The sequence below is a fragment of the Sinocyclocheilus rhinocerous genome, unplaced genomic scaffold, assembly GCF_001515625.1.
Source record: "Sinocyclocheilus rhinocerous isolate Xijiao unplaced genomic scaffold, SAMN03320098_v1.1 scaffold919, whole genome shotgun sequence".
Lineage (NCBI taxonomy): Eukaryota > Metazoa > Chordata > Actinopteri > Cypriniformes > Cyprinidae > Sinocyclocheilus > Sinocyclocheilus rhinocerous.
In genome coordinates, this window is record NW_015637585.1 from 2,319,949 (window position 1) to 2,334,360 (window position 14,412).

The 14,412-nt window shown below is 36.0% G+C and overlaps 2 protein-coding genes across 3 annotated transcripts in view; both read right to left on the reverse strand.

Moving 5' to 3' along the window:
• The window catches only part of LOC107749180 (pre-mRNA-splicing factor 38B-like), a 9,884-nt gene extending 4,666 nt beyond the window's left edge, over nt 1–5,218 (reverse strand). The window contains exons 1-5 of the mRNA XM_016564283.1: nt 4,756–5,218; nt 3,325–3,393; nt 3,038–3,189; nt 2,666–2,726; nt 1,138–1,370 (exon numbers count right to left, since the gene is read on the reverse strand). Coding sequence (XP_016419769.1) covers nt 1,138–1,370; nt 2,666–2,726; nt 3,038–3,189; nt 3,325–3,393; nt 4,756–4,959 — 719 coding nt within the window. The 5' untranslated portion in view covers nt 4,960–5,218. The remainder of the gene's footprint in view (nt 1–1,137; nt 1,371–2,665; nt 2,727–3,037; nt 3,190–3,324; nt 3,394–4,755) is intronic.
• Nucleotides 4,629–14,412, reverse strand: part of LOC107749181 (protein FAM102B-like) — a 12,749-nt gene continuing 2,965 nt past the window's right edge. Inside the window, exons 5-12 of one of the 2 annotated variants that reach the window (XR_001640999.1) lie at nt 13,131–13,177; nt 11,089–11,192; nt 10,613–10,720; nt 10,314–10,509; nt 10,083–10,219; nt 7,477–7,540; nt 5,969–7,237; nt 4,629–4,640 (exon numbers count right to left, since the gene is read on the reverse strand). Coding sequence is in view for 1 of the 2 variants with exons in the window: in XM_016564285.1 (XP_016419771.1) it covers nt 7,195–7,237; nt 7,477–7,540; nt 10,083–10,219; nt 10,314–10,509; nt 10,613–10,720; nt 11,089–11,192; nt 13,131–13,177 (699 nt within the window). In the remaining variant the exon portion in view is untranslated. Of the gene's footprint in view, nt 4,641–5,931; nt 7,238–7,476; nt 7,541–10,082; nt 10,220–10,313; nt 10,510–10,612; nt 10,721–11,088; nt 11,193–13,130; nt 13,178–14,412 lie in introns of those variants that run through there. The other variant, XM_016564285.1, reaches the window with a different exon arrangement.

Here is a 14,412-nt window from a genome sequence, read left to right on the forward strand (position 1 = left end):
GGGTGACGCGGAGGAGACGAATTGTTGAATAAAGTGTTTTTTTTTTTTTTTCTTTTGCACAAAGTATTCTCCTAGCTTTGTAAAATTACTCCTTGTTACGTCTCTGAACTTGGGAACATTTCAGTTGTATTGCTGTCTATGCAGGGTCAGACAGCTCTTAGATTCCATCAAAAATATCATAATTTGTGTTCCGAAGATGAACGAAGGTCTTAACGGGTTTGAAATGACATGAGGATGAGTAATTAATGACAGAATTTTCATTTTTGGGTGAACTATCCCTTTAACTGCATTCAGATTTAATGAAAGACAGAATCTGATATAGACAAGCATAACTCAGAGCAGAAATAAGAGCATTTCAATTAATTTTACCCAGGATACGTTTACAAACAAGGCACAATTCAACAGGATTTTCAGAAAGATTGAAACTAAAATACGATGCTGCGACAGTAATGTCGCAACACACAAGTGTGAGTAACTGTTTTATTACGTGGTCACTCCCGCTTTGTCGGTTACGGATTGTTTGATATGTAGTATTTATGTTTTTTACTTAAATCATAGCAGGGTCTATCTATGAAAAACTGCAAAACTGAACTGCCAATCATACCAGTGGGCATTTACTTCCAAGTATATAATCTTCCATGCCCGATGAGGGACGTCAAAACAGGACAGAAAATAGCCTATTACTTCTAAATTATAATTCTTACGTAAAAATCGTTGTAACATATGTGGACCTCAGAGCACAGTACAAAATTAACAAAAACGGCAATTCATGACCCCTTCAACAACCAACACCACAAAAAATGAGTTGGGCTTAAATCCAACAGTGTCCATTATATACAAACAATTCCAAAGAAATGGCAAGTGCCACATTGAATTAAACAAAGAAGTAGAAATACTGAAATATTATTTTCTTGTAAAACGTACTCCAGTAACCGTTTTTTTATTACGGAGTAATTATGGCTGGTCTTAAATAGTCCATTCAAAATGGTTGGTGATCATTTAAATAAGCTGAAGTTAAAAAAGTTGAAGTTGCCTTCTTACATCGCCACTACAGTTCAAACACAACACCACAAACACTGATCACTGCTGATCTGGTTAGCCAAATAATCTCATCCTGCCCACACACAATGAATGTACCTGGAATGGCGCCTATCTCCATGCCTTCCCGAATCGGCTGCCGCCTCTTCATCCTGCGCATCTTTTTGCGGGGGTTTACGTGGTCGGCTCTTCATGTGCTGGTCGATTGATTTCTGAACAGGAACAGGAATTCGTGGGAACAACGTTGAGAACCATTCCAGCTTGGTCAGGAAGGAGCGGAGCATCTCTCCGACCGTCATTACGCACCCTCCTCCAGCCTTCACGTCCAACTCCTGATCACAAAAAACAAAGAGGAGCAAAACCATTAAAACTACAATCACAAACACGAAGAACACACTCAGACATGCACTTATCACACGACCTCTGGTATACAGGTTAACGCTAATAATTAGACTTTACACTGTCCTGAATGAAATGCTTCATTTGTGATGACCAAATACTGAGTCTTCACCTCTGCTCTCACCTGACTTAATTTTCAGTATTTTTGTTGTTTGTTCCACCGACCGCCATCTTGGACTTTATAGTAACAAATAATCATTATGTATACAAAAGGAATACCATCATTTAAATACCTTGATCACTAGCTAAAAAAGGTGCTATTTCATAATGGACCTTTAGTGCACCTTTAACATAAGTGGAAATCCTAAGAGACTTACATTTTCTGTCTTTCTACTTTACTTTTTATAGAAAATAGTTTATTATATTGATTTTCAATAGATCAAAACTGCATGACTGAGCTTCAAAATAATTAGCTTCCACAATGTCTCTTACTATGCAATGACTCAAAATAGGTGCGATGCAGAGGAGGTCGTAGGTCAGCTGACATATATATGCTGTACCGGTGCGTGTGAAGGGGTGGAGTGGGTGGGTGAGCTTGTCTAACTGCACTCACGAACGCCAGCCAAGAGTGTGGAGCACACCCTATATCCAATCCACCCGCATCACAAGGGCCATCTGGGAGAGAGAACAGGGCAGTCAGCCAGAGACACACATAACCACCACCATGCCTGGCAGCAATTTCTGCTCAAAGCAAATTAGATCTCCTTTTCTGGACTTTTTAAAAAAATGGATAATATATTACCAACTTGTTTACAGGTGAGAGTGGGCATGCAGGAGCACAAGAGATGAGCCAGCATCCAGTAATGGATATCTGATATTTACGGTCAAACATAAATGTCTCTATGAATCACGGAGGCATGCTGCCATATACACACTTACCTGGGCTAAGAGAATATTGCATGCAATTTAACACATTTAACCACAGAGGAATAACTATGGAACTTCACATCTAGCTCAAAGGACCATTTGCTAAGAGTTTGTGCTGATCTCAGAACAGACATGGCATACCCAGTGAGATAAGAAACCAGTAATCTAAAGTCTTGGGTAAACTTGCCACCACACACACAGTTGTAACTGTGTATCTCAAGAGCAACATTAAGCCAAATGAGGTCAAAGGTTGAAGGACAGCAATGTGCATCACAATCAGCATTTGGCCTAAAGCTTACTGGTTACAATTGGGTACATTAGAAATAAGAGAGAGATGAAGGCATTACCCGTGGTGACATACCTCCTCGTCGTCAAGGAACTCATCATACCAGTCAACCAAGTCAGAAGGTGGTTGAGTATACCTACAATACACAGATTTGACATTATAAATGTGTATTCATTGAAGCCAGAAAATATGCATCATCCAAACAAACAATGTAGCTTGACCTAAATACTTACGAAATTACCATCACATATACAGCAATTTGATTACATCTGCTCAACATATTCCTTTGCTAAATTCAACGCTAGAATTAGATTATTCAAAGTAGTTCACCCACATGAACCTCTATGGCAGTGTTAAAAAACAAAACATGAAGTGACTTCTGAAAGTTACTAAAAAACCCCACAAAAAACAAACAATTTAGGTAATGTTATGTGTTCTGAGTCATACCTGATGTACATGAAGCCCAGTGACCTGATATAGGGCGAATCTGTGTGAGTGATGAGACCCATCACTTGTTTGCGGGTCAGTTTCAGTGTAAATAGCTTATACAGCAAGCAAAATGAAGTGGACACAATCCCACCCGTACCGACTCCTCGAACCTGCAAGACAAACATCATGAGTCCTACAGCTAGACTTATTTCCTGCTTAAGTGAACCTCTCCCTTGATTTAATCAAAATGACAGAGGATGGGAGGATAAAGTCGAGGAGGTCTCAAGGCACGTACTTCTACTTACCCCTCCGCACATTCCCGTCTGCCCTGCGGTCTTCCTGCTGCCTTTTTCCCATGGCTCCATATGGGTGACCTGAGAAGGAAGTCAGATGATTAGAGGAAAAATACAACTCAATCCCAAGCTAACCTTCTTTCAAACCTAGATTCTACAACTTACTGTTAATATGCTACTTAAAGCTAATACTTTAAAATCATAAATAGTGGGAAAAGAGTTCACAATCTTTTGCATTTTGTTTATTTATTTTGCAACAGTACTGGCTAATAGAAAGATACTATATTTTCCGTAGTAACAATAAAGGGCCGTTCATACAAAGGACGATAACTTTAATTTAGTCGTTGTAATTCTATGAGAATAGGGAAGTTCACACCACAACTATAAGGACAGAGGAATGATATCGTTGGAATCACTCTCAGAACGATTATTTGTGACCCTGGACCACAAAACCAGTCTTAAGTCATAAAAAAAACAAAAAAAAAAACCTTGCTACGTTTACTGCATTAAGCTAACTGAGACTTGTTATAGCACTTGCATATCATAGCTCTTTTGTTGATTTTGATTGCTTCCATTGTCTTCATTTGTAAGTCGCTTTGGATAAAAGCGTCTGCTAAATGTCTAAATGTAAATCGCATGGGTATATTTGTAGCAATAGCCAACAATACATTGTATGGGTAAAATTATTAATTTTTTTAATGCCAAAATCATTAGGATATCAAGTAAAGATCATGTTCCATGAAGATTTTTTAAAGATTTTTTCTTACCATAAATATATCAAAACTTAATTTTTGATTAGTAATATGCATAGCTAAGAACTTCATTTGGACAACTTTAAAGGTGATTTTCTCAATTTTGATTTTTTTTGCACGCTCAGATTCCAGATTTTCAAATAGTTGTATCTCCCCAAATTTTGTCCTAACCTAACAAACCACACATCAAAGGAAAGCTTATTGATCAGCTTTCAGATGATGTATAAATCTCAATTAAAAAAAAAAAAAAAGAGACCCTTATGACGGGTTTTGTGGTCCAGGGTCACATTTCTCCAGCTTTTGAACGACAAAATACACTGAATGTACGGTCATTCTGTCTATAGTATACAAAATACTTTGTGTGTTCTAATAAGTAGCTTAATCTTACTGGTTTGGACCAACGAGTGGGTAAGTTCATAATGACACAAATTTAATTTCTGAGGTAACTAACTATTCATATAACGTTAGGCATATTTTGAACTAAAGCTAGTTAGCACAATTAGCCTCCATGGACTAACACGGCCTAGTTCAGCTCACGTAATACTACATTTAAATCAAAAGACAATTATTTAAAAACTATTTAAGCCTAACAGGAAAAAAAACAACCAATGAGCAATACTCGAATCGACAATGTAACACAAATAAGAAAACCGCAGGCTTCACGCTCCTCGGCCCGGGTTAATTTCGCCACCTTGAAGTATATCTCGTCCACCACCTCATGGTACGTCTTGAGCTCGTACAGCTGGACCTTGAAGTATGGCGACGACAGGACGTTTGTCAGGATCATGGGGTTGAGGTTCATAGTCTTCTCGTTGCCCCATAACGGCAAGACGTTACCATGTTTCCCGCCGGCCGGTTTGCTCACGGCCTGCTGCTGCTGTTGACTAACCGCCATGGCAGTTCCTTCACAACGCCATTAAACTACTAAACGAAAGGAAACGACCGTTGCCCCAAAAGAATATGGCGGCAACGCGTTCAACGAGCTGCGCGAGTGGCGGACCGACGTCTCTTAATTCATTCGAACTTGATTTTTGGATCGTTTGATCGTATTCTCTGCGATTAGAAGACGCACGCGAAGCGTTCAGTTAACGACGTTTCGCCGAGTTGTGGGGACAAGATGGCGCACGGAAGAGGGGCGGCGGAAAGGGACGCAAGGCTGGGGTTGCCAAGTTGTCACAGTAAAATGCTTATATTCTGTATGTTCTTATATCTGTAATGTTGTTTTTAAAATCATTAATAAAATATCTATGTATTTCTGTGTGAAAATAAAAACAGTGGGGTTCGTCTACAGGTGGAAAAAAGTTAATCGCTAACTGCATTGCTTAGGTGTTTTACTCAGGACTTGGCAACACGATCCTCCAGCGTGGTTTACAATAGCTTGTACCTGACTGCAGATGTCTTGCAGAGTCCATATAAATACTGTTGAAGGTGCTTATGTTTTTCCATGTGCTCTTGGTGTTGTGTGGCAGTAACGCTCCAAATTTACTTTAAGGCCAAGGCTGCATGTTTTTAAGATGTGTTTATTATGATTATGGGACATGTATACCAACTAGCTTAATATAATAAATAATATAGATGTAAACTGTGCATCACCAGCTCAATTATAACAATATTTATTTCAGATGTGCAAAGACAACTACCCAGCATAGCGAGGGGTGAGAACCAGAAGGGCATAAGTGACATTTTGGGTGAAATGGAGATATACAGTGGGTACGGATAATTTTGGAGTTATTCATTAGAAACCAAAAGACTTAACTCTGAACATACTAAGCCTGTTGGTTTTTGTTTTGGCCCTCCTGTAAAGCCCTTCTGGTTCTCACCCCTCGATAGTAAGTTAGCAACAAATTAAAAATACAGAATCAAATACTTAAATTATATAACAGTTTTATTTTATTTTTTTAAACAAAATGTATTCTTAAAATGCAACATATTAGAGTGAAGCACATATATTGCATGTTGAATTTTGTCTAAAAGTATTTATGTATATACTTCATGACCTTTATGATTTGAAACATCAGATATATCATAAATCTTTATTTTCTTTATTTCTTTGACTTCAGGTTTTTCTATAGTTTGACAGTTGTCGCTATCAGAAAGCCTGAACACATAAATTCAATTCATGTTATATACATTCTTAAAAATATTACAGTTTTGTAATCTACAATATGAAATGATAAACAGCCCTTTTTTATTAGCCTTTAAAATTGGCATGTTCTTTCAAACACATTTTTGCAGTAATAAACTATAAAATATCCCACATTTACAAACCCCTTTCAAAAAACACAACAGCATTAAATAGATCCTAAATAGGTCTTCAACGTCTCTCCTTAGCTGAAAAGGAATGCCTGTAAAATGAATTTGGATTATGCCATTTTAACAAACAGTCCACTATTTGCAGCGTCCATCCCTGTGCAACTTGTGGTTGAGTCTTGTTTATGATGACAAAATGCTGACAGCACTAAACTGGGATCTTAGAAACGGACTCATTTGTGGGTCACTTTGACTGGGTGTTGAACCAACAGCCACCTACAGTACAGACCATCTTAGCTGTCATCTGTTTACTGTACATTTATACAGTTTTCTTTTAAATCAAAACATCTGTAACATTTTAATTTGACCATTATGGATGGTCTCACAAAAAGACAGAAATATGATTTCAAGTTGACCACTTGAAATCATGAGTAAATTAGTATACTTGATTATTATTATTATTTTTTTTTTTAAATTAGCAGCATCCAACCCAGGAAATATCAGACAATCCAAAGTGCATCAGTCTGTGTCAGTGGATTTAAAAAAAGTTGATCTTTACATTAAAAATAGTCCTGAATCTGTAACATGTCTTTTCAGTTCCACCAGTGGTTCCAAGTGTTTTTTTAAAGTGTCTGTGAGAACTATAACTATCTATTTTTGGTAAAAGAATACCAATCCAAGTATTTCCTGTTACTTTGAGCTTAAGCAAAGCTTCTGTCTGTCTTCAGAGCTTTACCACTAGGGGGAGCAGTGATTCCACAAATTCCTAGAGCCCATGTGTCAGGAGCCCAGAATAGAACTGCTACTTGTGATCGAAGACAACTGCTGTCCTCTCGTTTGACACAGGATATTACATCACCTTCCCCCACGGACGTTCAGTCTAGCGTTTTATAACCACCTGTTCAAAAGCTCCTGCACCAACCCTGAATGATGGAAAGAGAGAGACAAGGCATTATATTACATTATATTACATTACAGAATTACATTACCACAGTCTGCAATTTTATGATATTGTCAGAGTTCATGTAACATTATATTTCTCTGTAATCTGCTTCTTATAATGCAAAACACAATGACCATGTATCACACAAGGACGGCATAAGGGATAATGCCAGTTGCCGTGGCGACCTTGGGGCAGGGAAAGTTACATAATATATCTCACCTGGTGTGTTGAGAGCCCAGTGCAGTGCTGCCTCCTGGCCCAACAAACAGTCGCAGACCCTCCTCTGCAACACACATACATATTTATTTTAGACATCATTCAGTTGGTGCAAAGGCTTAAAGGGGGGGGAAAAATAGTGCTGTCAAACGATTAATCGCATCCAAAATAAACGTTTTTGTTTGCATAATATATGTATGTGTGCTGTGTATATTTATTATGTATATATAAATACACACACACACACACATTCATGTATATATTTCAAAAAAATATGTTATGTTTATATATTAAATATATTTATTTATAATATAAATGTTATGAATGAGCAATATATATATATATATATGCGATTAATCGCATCCAAAATAAAAGTGTTTTTTTACATAATATATGTGAGTGTTCTGTGAATATTTATTATGCATATATAAATACACACACATGCATGTATATATTTTGAAAATATTTATATGTATTTAAATGTACATATGTATATTCATATTAAATAAATAAATTCATATTATTTAAAAATATATTTAATATATAAATATAACATATTTTTCTTAAATATATACATGCATGTGTGTGTATTTATATATACATAATAAATATACACAGTACATACACATATATTCTGTAAACAAAAACTTGTATTTTGAATGTGATTAATCGTTTGACAGCACTAATATAAACCCTCATGTCAACTGGTGGATGATAAAAAGGCCAAAAACATCCCTAATGATACCATAATGATATACATATATAAGAAGTTCCTTAGGCTTATCAAGACTGCATTTATTTGATCAAATACAAGCAATATTGTGAAATATTACAATTTAAAACAACTGTTTTCTATTTTAATATACTTTAAAATATTATTTATTTCTGTGATACAAAGCTGAATTTTCATCAGCCATTTCTCCAGTCTTCAGTGTCACATGATCCTTCAGAAATAAAAATATAATTTTTGAATAAATAAATGCAGCCTTTATGAACATAAGAAACTTATTTAAAAACATGAAAAATCTTACTGATCCCAAACTTTTGAACAGCAGTGTATATTACATTAGTTAAACTAATAATGAATAGTAACAATATTTTAAGATTAGTCATATCAATCTCAGCACTTACAAATTTTTTGCAATTAAGTTTTATTTGTTAACATTAAAATAATGCACTGCGAACAAACATTAACAAACAATGAACAATTCTATTATAATTATATTTTTACTAACGAAAGTTGAATAAATACTTTAGAAAATATATGGCTGATTATTAGTTCATGTTAGCTAATGCATTTACTTTTTAATGTTAACAAATGGTACCATTTTACATTACTGGCCCCCCGACTGAGCCTGGTTTCTCCTAAGGTTTTTTTCTCCATTAATAAGGTCTAATTTTTTAACATTAAAAAGTAAAAGCGTTAGAAAACATGAAACTAACGAGATGTTTGAAAAGATGTTGTGGCAACTAAGTTTAAAGTTGCTGACTCTGAGGTCTATCCATGAGTCAGAGAGAGAGAGAGAGAGAAGAGGGGAAATTTAACCATCTGTTTGTTTGAGACGGTAGTAACCATAGTAAACATTCATCTTACAAAGCCACAATGTGGTGCATATTAAAGTGCAACTGAGCATCTGTGGTAAAACACAACTCAGAATTTCCTTATCCAGAGTTTGCGTCTTGTGAATGCATTGAGCGCCAACTATGGGACAGTGGAATACAGTGTGCTGTGATGTGAAGGTCTGTGTGAGCTGGTCATATACGAAATGTTTCCATGTGTGTGCATCTGTTGGCTGTTGACCACAGCCTGGTGTTATGGAGGTTGCTATTCAAAATACACTTGTAGAAGCAGATGTCATAATATGTGTGCGTGTGTACCTTTTCTTTGGCAAGTCAAAATATAGTCCTGGTAGATTTTTAAAGGAAACAATAGCATTTAATTTTTTTCCCTGAAGTCCACTCATAATGTTAGTCAATTTGTTTGTACCACAAGCTATTGTATTTGTTTTCCATGATAATTTTTCATCCTCTCTTTGACCCTTAGAAATAAACAGGCTGTTTTGCTGCTGTATACAGTAAAATGTTTTGTCAGTTTTTGGACACATTAAATTAATCAAAAGCGACACTAACGACATTTATACTATATTATATTTATATTATATATTTTGTTACGCAGCACAACTGTTTTCAACATTGATAATACGAAATGTTTCTTGACACAGCAAATCAGCATATTAGAATGATTTCTGAAAGATCATGTGACATGAAGACTGAAGTAATGATGCTAAAAATTCAGCATTGCCATCACAGGAATAAATTACATTTTAAAATATGTTCAGATAGAAAACAGCTATTTTAAATTGTAAAAATACTTCACTATTTTTACTGTATTTTTGCCATGGTGAGCATAAGAGACTTCTATCAAAAATATTAAAAAATCTTGCCAACCCCATACTTTTGAACAATAGAGTATGTCTTCATAATGCATCCAGCTGTGCTATTTCAAACAAGCAAATACAATCAATTTTTACATGATATGGCTTTTTAACAGGATTTTTAAACATCTGGACAGTAAGTGCTGCATGCATCAAGGTGCTTTCTAATAGTACCTTCATTACTGGAGTCCAGTATGCTGCGGCTGAAGTCTTGGCCCTGTAGGATTGTCTCGATGATATCATCAGCATCCACTCTGGTAGCATCCACTCGCTTTAGCTGAGACTCAACCGAGTCCTGTTTTACAGGGTGCCTGAAATACAAACATATACAAGACATACAAGACTTCACTAAAAGATTTTTCTACAAACACATTTTGCCGGAAGAGCTGATGCACACACGTTTACCTGTTGGCTGTGATCCCACTGTGGGACGGTGTGGCTAAGTGCTGGGGTAAAGGTGTGCAGGTCTGTGTGCGGGACTCTCTGTCCTCACTGGGCTCTGGTAGGCTGCCAATCCCAGTGGAGACACTGCCCACAGACAAGTTCCTCCTATGAGAGAGCTCCGTCAGGCTGGAGGAGCGCGAATGACCCGTGCTGTAGCCTACAAGAATGTCCAGACTGATCAATATTATATATATGCACATATATAATGCAAAAAGTCATAGAATAAAAAAATAATAAACATTTGGTGTGAATGAACAGACCGGAAAACTTGGACTGTTGGCTGGCGTAACTGGCTGTTCTTGAGTGACCACACTTTCCCAGTTCATCTGGAACAGAACCATGACTGAAGCAACCTTTTCCTAGGTTTTCTAGAAAAAAAATAAATAAATCAGTGGATTGTTACCATCATTGTTAATTTTGGAATTGTTGAAATGCAAATTAAGACTTTACTAGGTTTTTAAGAAAATTAAATATACCAACGTAGTCAAAGGTTTGGAATAATTATTCAATTTTTTTAATATAAATAAATTACAAAATGTTACTTAAATAAATAAATAACATTTTAAAATATTCAGATTGTAATAATATTTCACAATATGACTGTTTTCACTGTATTTTCATGATCAAATAGCAGCTTTCGTGAGCATTAGAGACTTCTTTCAAAAACAAAAAAAGCATATTATTCCAAATTGGCCGGTGTATAGGCAGTGATTTTGTGTGAGGACTGTGGAGGTACCTGTACAGATTTTAGCTGCACTCTGTGTCTCTCCTCTTCTGTCCTCATGTAGACATGTCTCTATTTCTCCTGGAAAACCAATGGTCATTGCAGTGGATGGAGGCCTGGAAGAGTCAAAAATATCTCCATTAAAAACATATAAACATACAAAAACATAACAAATCATCAAAATAAGACAATGTAGCATATACAAAATCACATAATATACTATTCTTAAGTACTAATCTGGCATTTCACTGGTTTAAGTGCCTCTAAAACCGACAGTGACATAAAACTATGACGCAGCAGCCAGAGCTAAAAGCACTCGAGGCGCAGAATGAGCACTCCCACACACACACAAACACTTCTGCAGGACTCACAAACACACACTCACCGGGAAACACCACCAAACACTTTGATTTATGAGTGCGCATGACTATTTTTGACAACCATCCACAGTGAAGCAATGATACAACTCTCACTAGAGCACGATTCACATGTCTGTGACGACAGAAGTGACACACACACACACACCTCTTCATGGAGGTTTATTTGTCACTCATTTCGGTTGCTAATCCACTGTCAGAACACTGTACGTGTTGTTTTAATGGGAGATTGTGTGCCAGCTTGCTTACATAACAGGAAGCACACCTTTCAGTGTTTCTGGGTGCTGTTTGAGATGATTAATATTACGCCCTCTAAATGTCAGAATAAATGTCAACTATTTCAACATGCATGCAAACACATCCACACAATTACTCCAATATACTAGAAACACTAGTGCATCTGAATACAATCAGACCTACATAAAGAGAGAGGGCAGTGAAAAAAAAAACACATGAATTTTTCTTCACAAAAATCCCTGTAAATAAATGTTTTAATGCTAATTATTGATCAGAAATGTGATTTTTTTTCTTCCTATTTTCCTATCTTCCTATTTTCAGTGTTGAATAATGTAACATTTTTCATTATTGTGCTACTTATCATTCTGAAGACACCATTCCAATATGCTGATTTTCTGCTCAAGAAACATTTATTATTTTTAGTGTTAAAAACAAATGTGCTGCTTAATATTTTTAATATTAACCGTGATGCATCTTATTGAGGATTCTGTAGTCTTTACTGTCACTTTTGATCAACTGAATTGAATTAAAGTATAATTTATTTTGAACAAAAATCTTACTGCTTACTTTAGAATGGTTGAGTAAACATGTCACCTCAACTAATAATCAGAGGTTTCAAGCTGCAGACACCTCGGTGTAAAAAAAAAAAAAACCACTCTGTGTCTGACTGTCAACTCTGTTTAACTAAACATCACCAAGAAGTGGTTGAACCAGACTTCCTGTGTTCATGCAGTCCTAGACATTGGTGTCAGAAAAACACTGGCACAAGCACTCTGGCACAGCCGCATAGACACCCAAACTAATACAAAAGTGAAAGTGACATAACATGTGGCCAAGTATGGTGACCCATATTTGGAATTAGTGCTCCGCATTTAACCCATCCAAAGTGCACACACACAGCAATGAACACACACAAACGCCGTGAACACACACCCGGAGCAGTGGGCAGCCATTTTTTTGCTGTGGCGCCCGGGGAGCAGTTGGGGGTTCGGTGCCTTGCTCAAGGGCACCTCAGTCGTGGTATTGAAGGTGGGAGAGAGCGCTGTACATTCACTCCCGGTGCCTTGCTCAAGGGCACCTCAGTCGTGGTATTGAAGGTGGGAGACAGCGCTGTACATTCACTCCTTTGGGTTACGAGTCCGACTCTCTAACCATTAGGCCACGACTTCCCCAAGTTATTACAAAGGCATCACGGCAGCTGCATCTGCTATTGTCGCACAGTTTCAAGGTCATTTTGAGCTGCTGGGTTACTCAGTGTTGAGCCAGCTCGACCAGCGTGGTCTTTCTGTATCACTTGTTAAGCTTAAATAAACTAGGCTGTCCCATGCTGAAGACCAGCATCCAAAACATATGCTGGTCTTTTCAGAAGGATGCAGATTTTAGATATGAATATGAAATTCAAACTTTTCAAAATCTATTAAAAATTAAGGGACAACTTACTTTTTAAAGCAAGGATCACCTGACATTAGCTGCATACTGATGATCACCTAGAGAAAGAGAGAGAGGTGGTGAGTGGTTACATAAACATACAGTATGAGATATAGCAGACTGTATATTTAATTAATACCCCTGAAAACATTAAATACATCAGATACTGGAGAATTGTGTGGTAAATTGTATTTTGCTGAAGGATATTATCAAGGCTTTAAAAATTTGATTGACTGAGCCACTGTAAGATTTGAGGCTACTGTAATAACAGCCCATAAATGCACAATATACACATAAATTAATCAATTAACATAAATATATTGTATAAGGTTGACACTGTTTTCTACAATTTTATGACATATACACATTATTATTTTGTTTAAAGTTATTATGTCAAGTGTCTCATAAAGCAGAACTAATTTTTATTTGTTGTTTACTTCTTTTTTTTAAAACTTAAAATATGATTTAAAAATGAAAAAAGTTGGATTCATATTTTGAACATATCATACTGAATATATTCTTATTGTGAAATAATAATGATTATTATTATTATTATTAATATTACATATGATGTGAGTACCATTGTTGAGTGTTTTTGGTGCCATTTATCAGCAAACATAATATTAAAGAATCTAAAAAGTTTACTTATACTACTATGTTTAATAGTCTCAAAAAGAAGAACCAATTTGTAATTATTGTCACTTCTGATTTTCAACTCAATGACAACTTAAAATATAGTTTTAAGAATAAAAACACAGCATAATATGCATTTTATTATTATTAATATTAATAATAATAATGTCATTAACAATGCTTTTTTTCATAATATTTATTTACTATTAATAATAATAATATTCTTAACAATTAATAATTAATAATATTCACTTTACTTGTGATAACCATTTTCTTAACAATTTATAAATAATAATAATCACTTTACTTGTGATAACCATTGTTGGGTGTTATTTTTTTAAGGGCCCAATTATCAGCAAACCCAATATTAAAGAATCAAATAGAAAAGTGTGAATATTGCACAAAAACAAAAGAGTCCCGTATATAGTGTAAAATAACTGTAATGCATCACATTTCTTGTTTCTATAATAAACTTACAAATATGGCATCACGTGTGTGTCCAAATGTTAATGGACTGTAGTGATGCCAGCTAAAATGGTCTGGTCATGTGTGTGGCTCTACAGCTATAAATGTGCAGGCCTGTGGAATTTTGGGTGCTCTGCGATCAGCTCCAGGCGGAGGTGGAAGGATACAGGCCTGTGGAATTCTGGGGGGGCTGTGA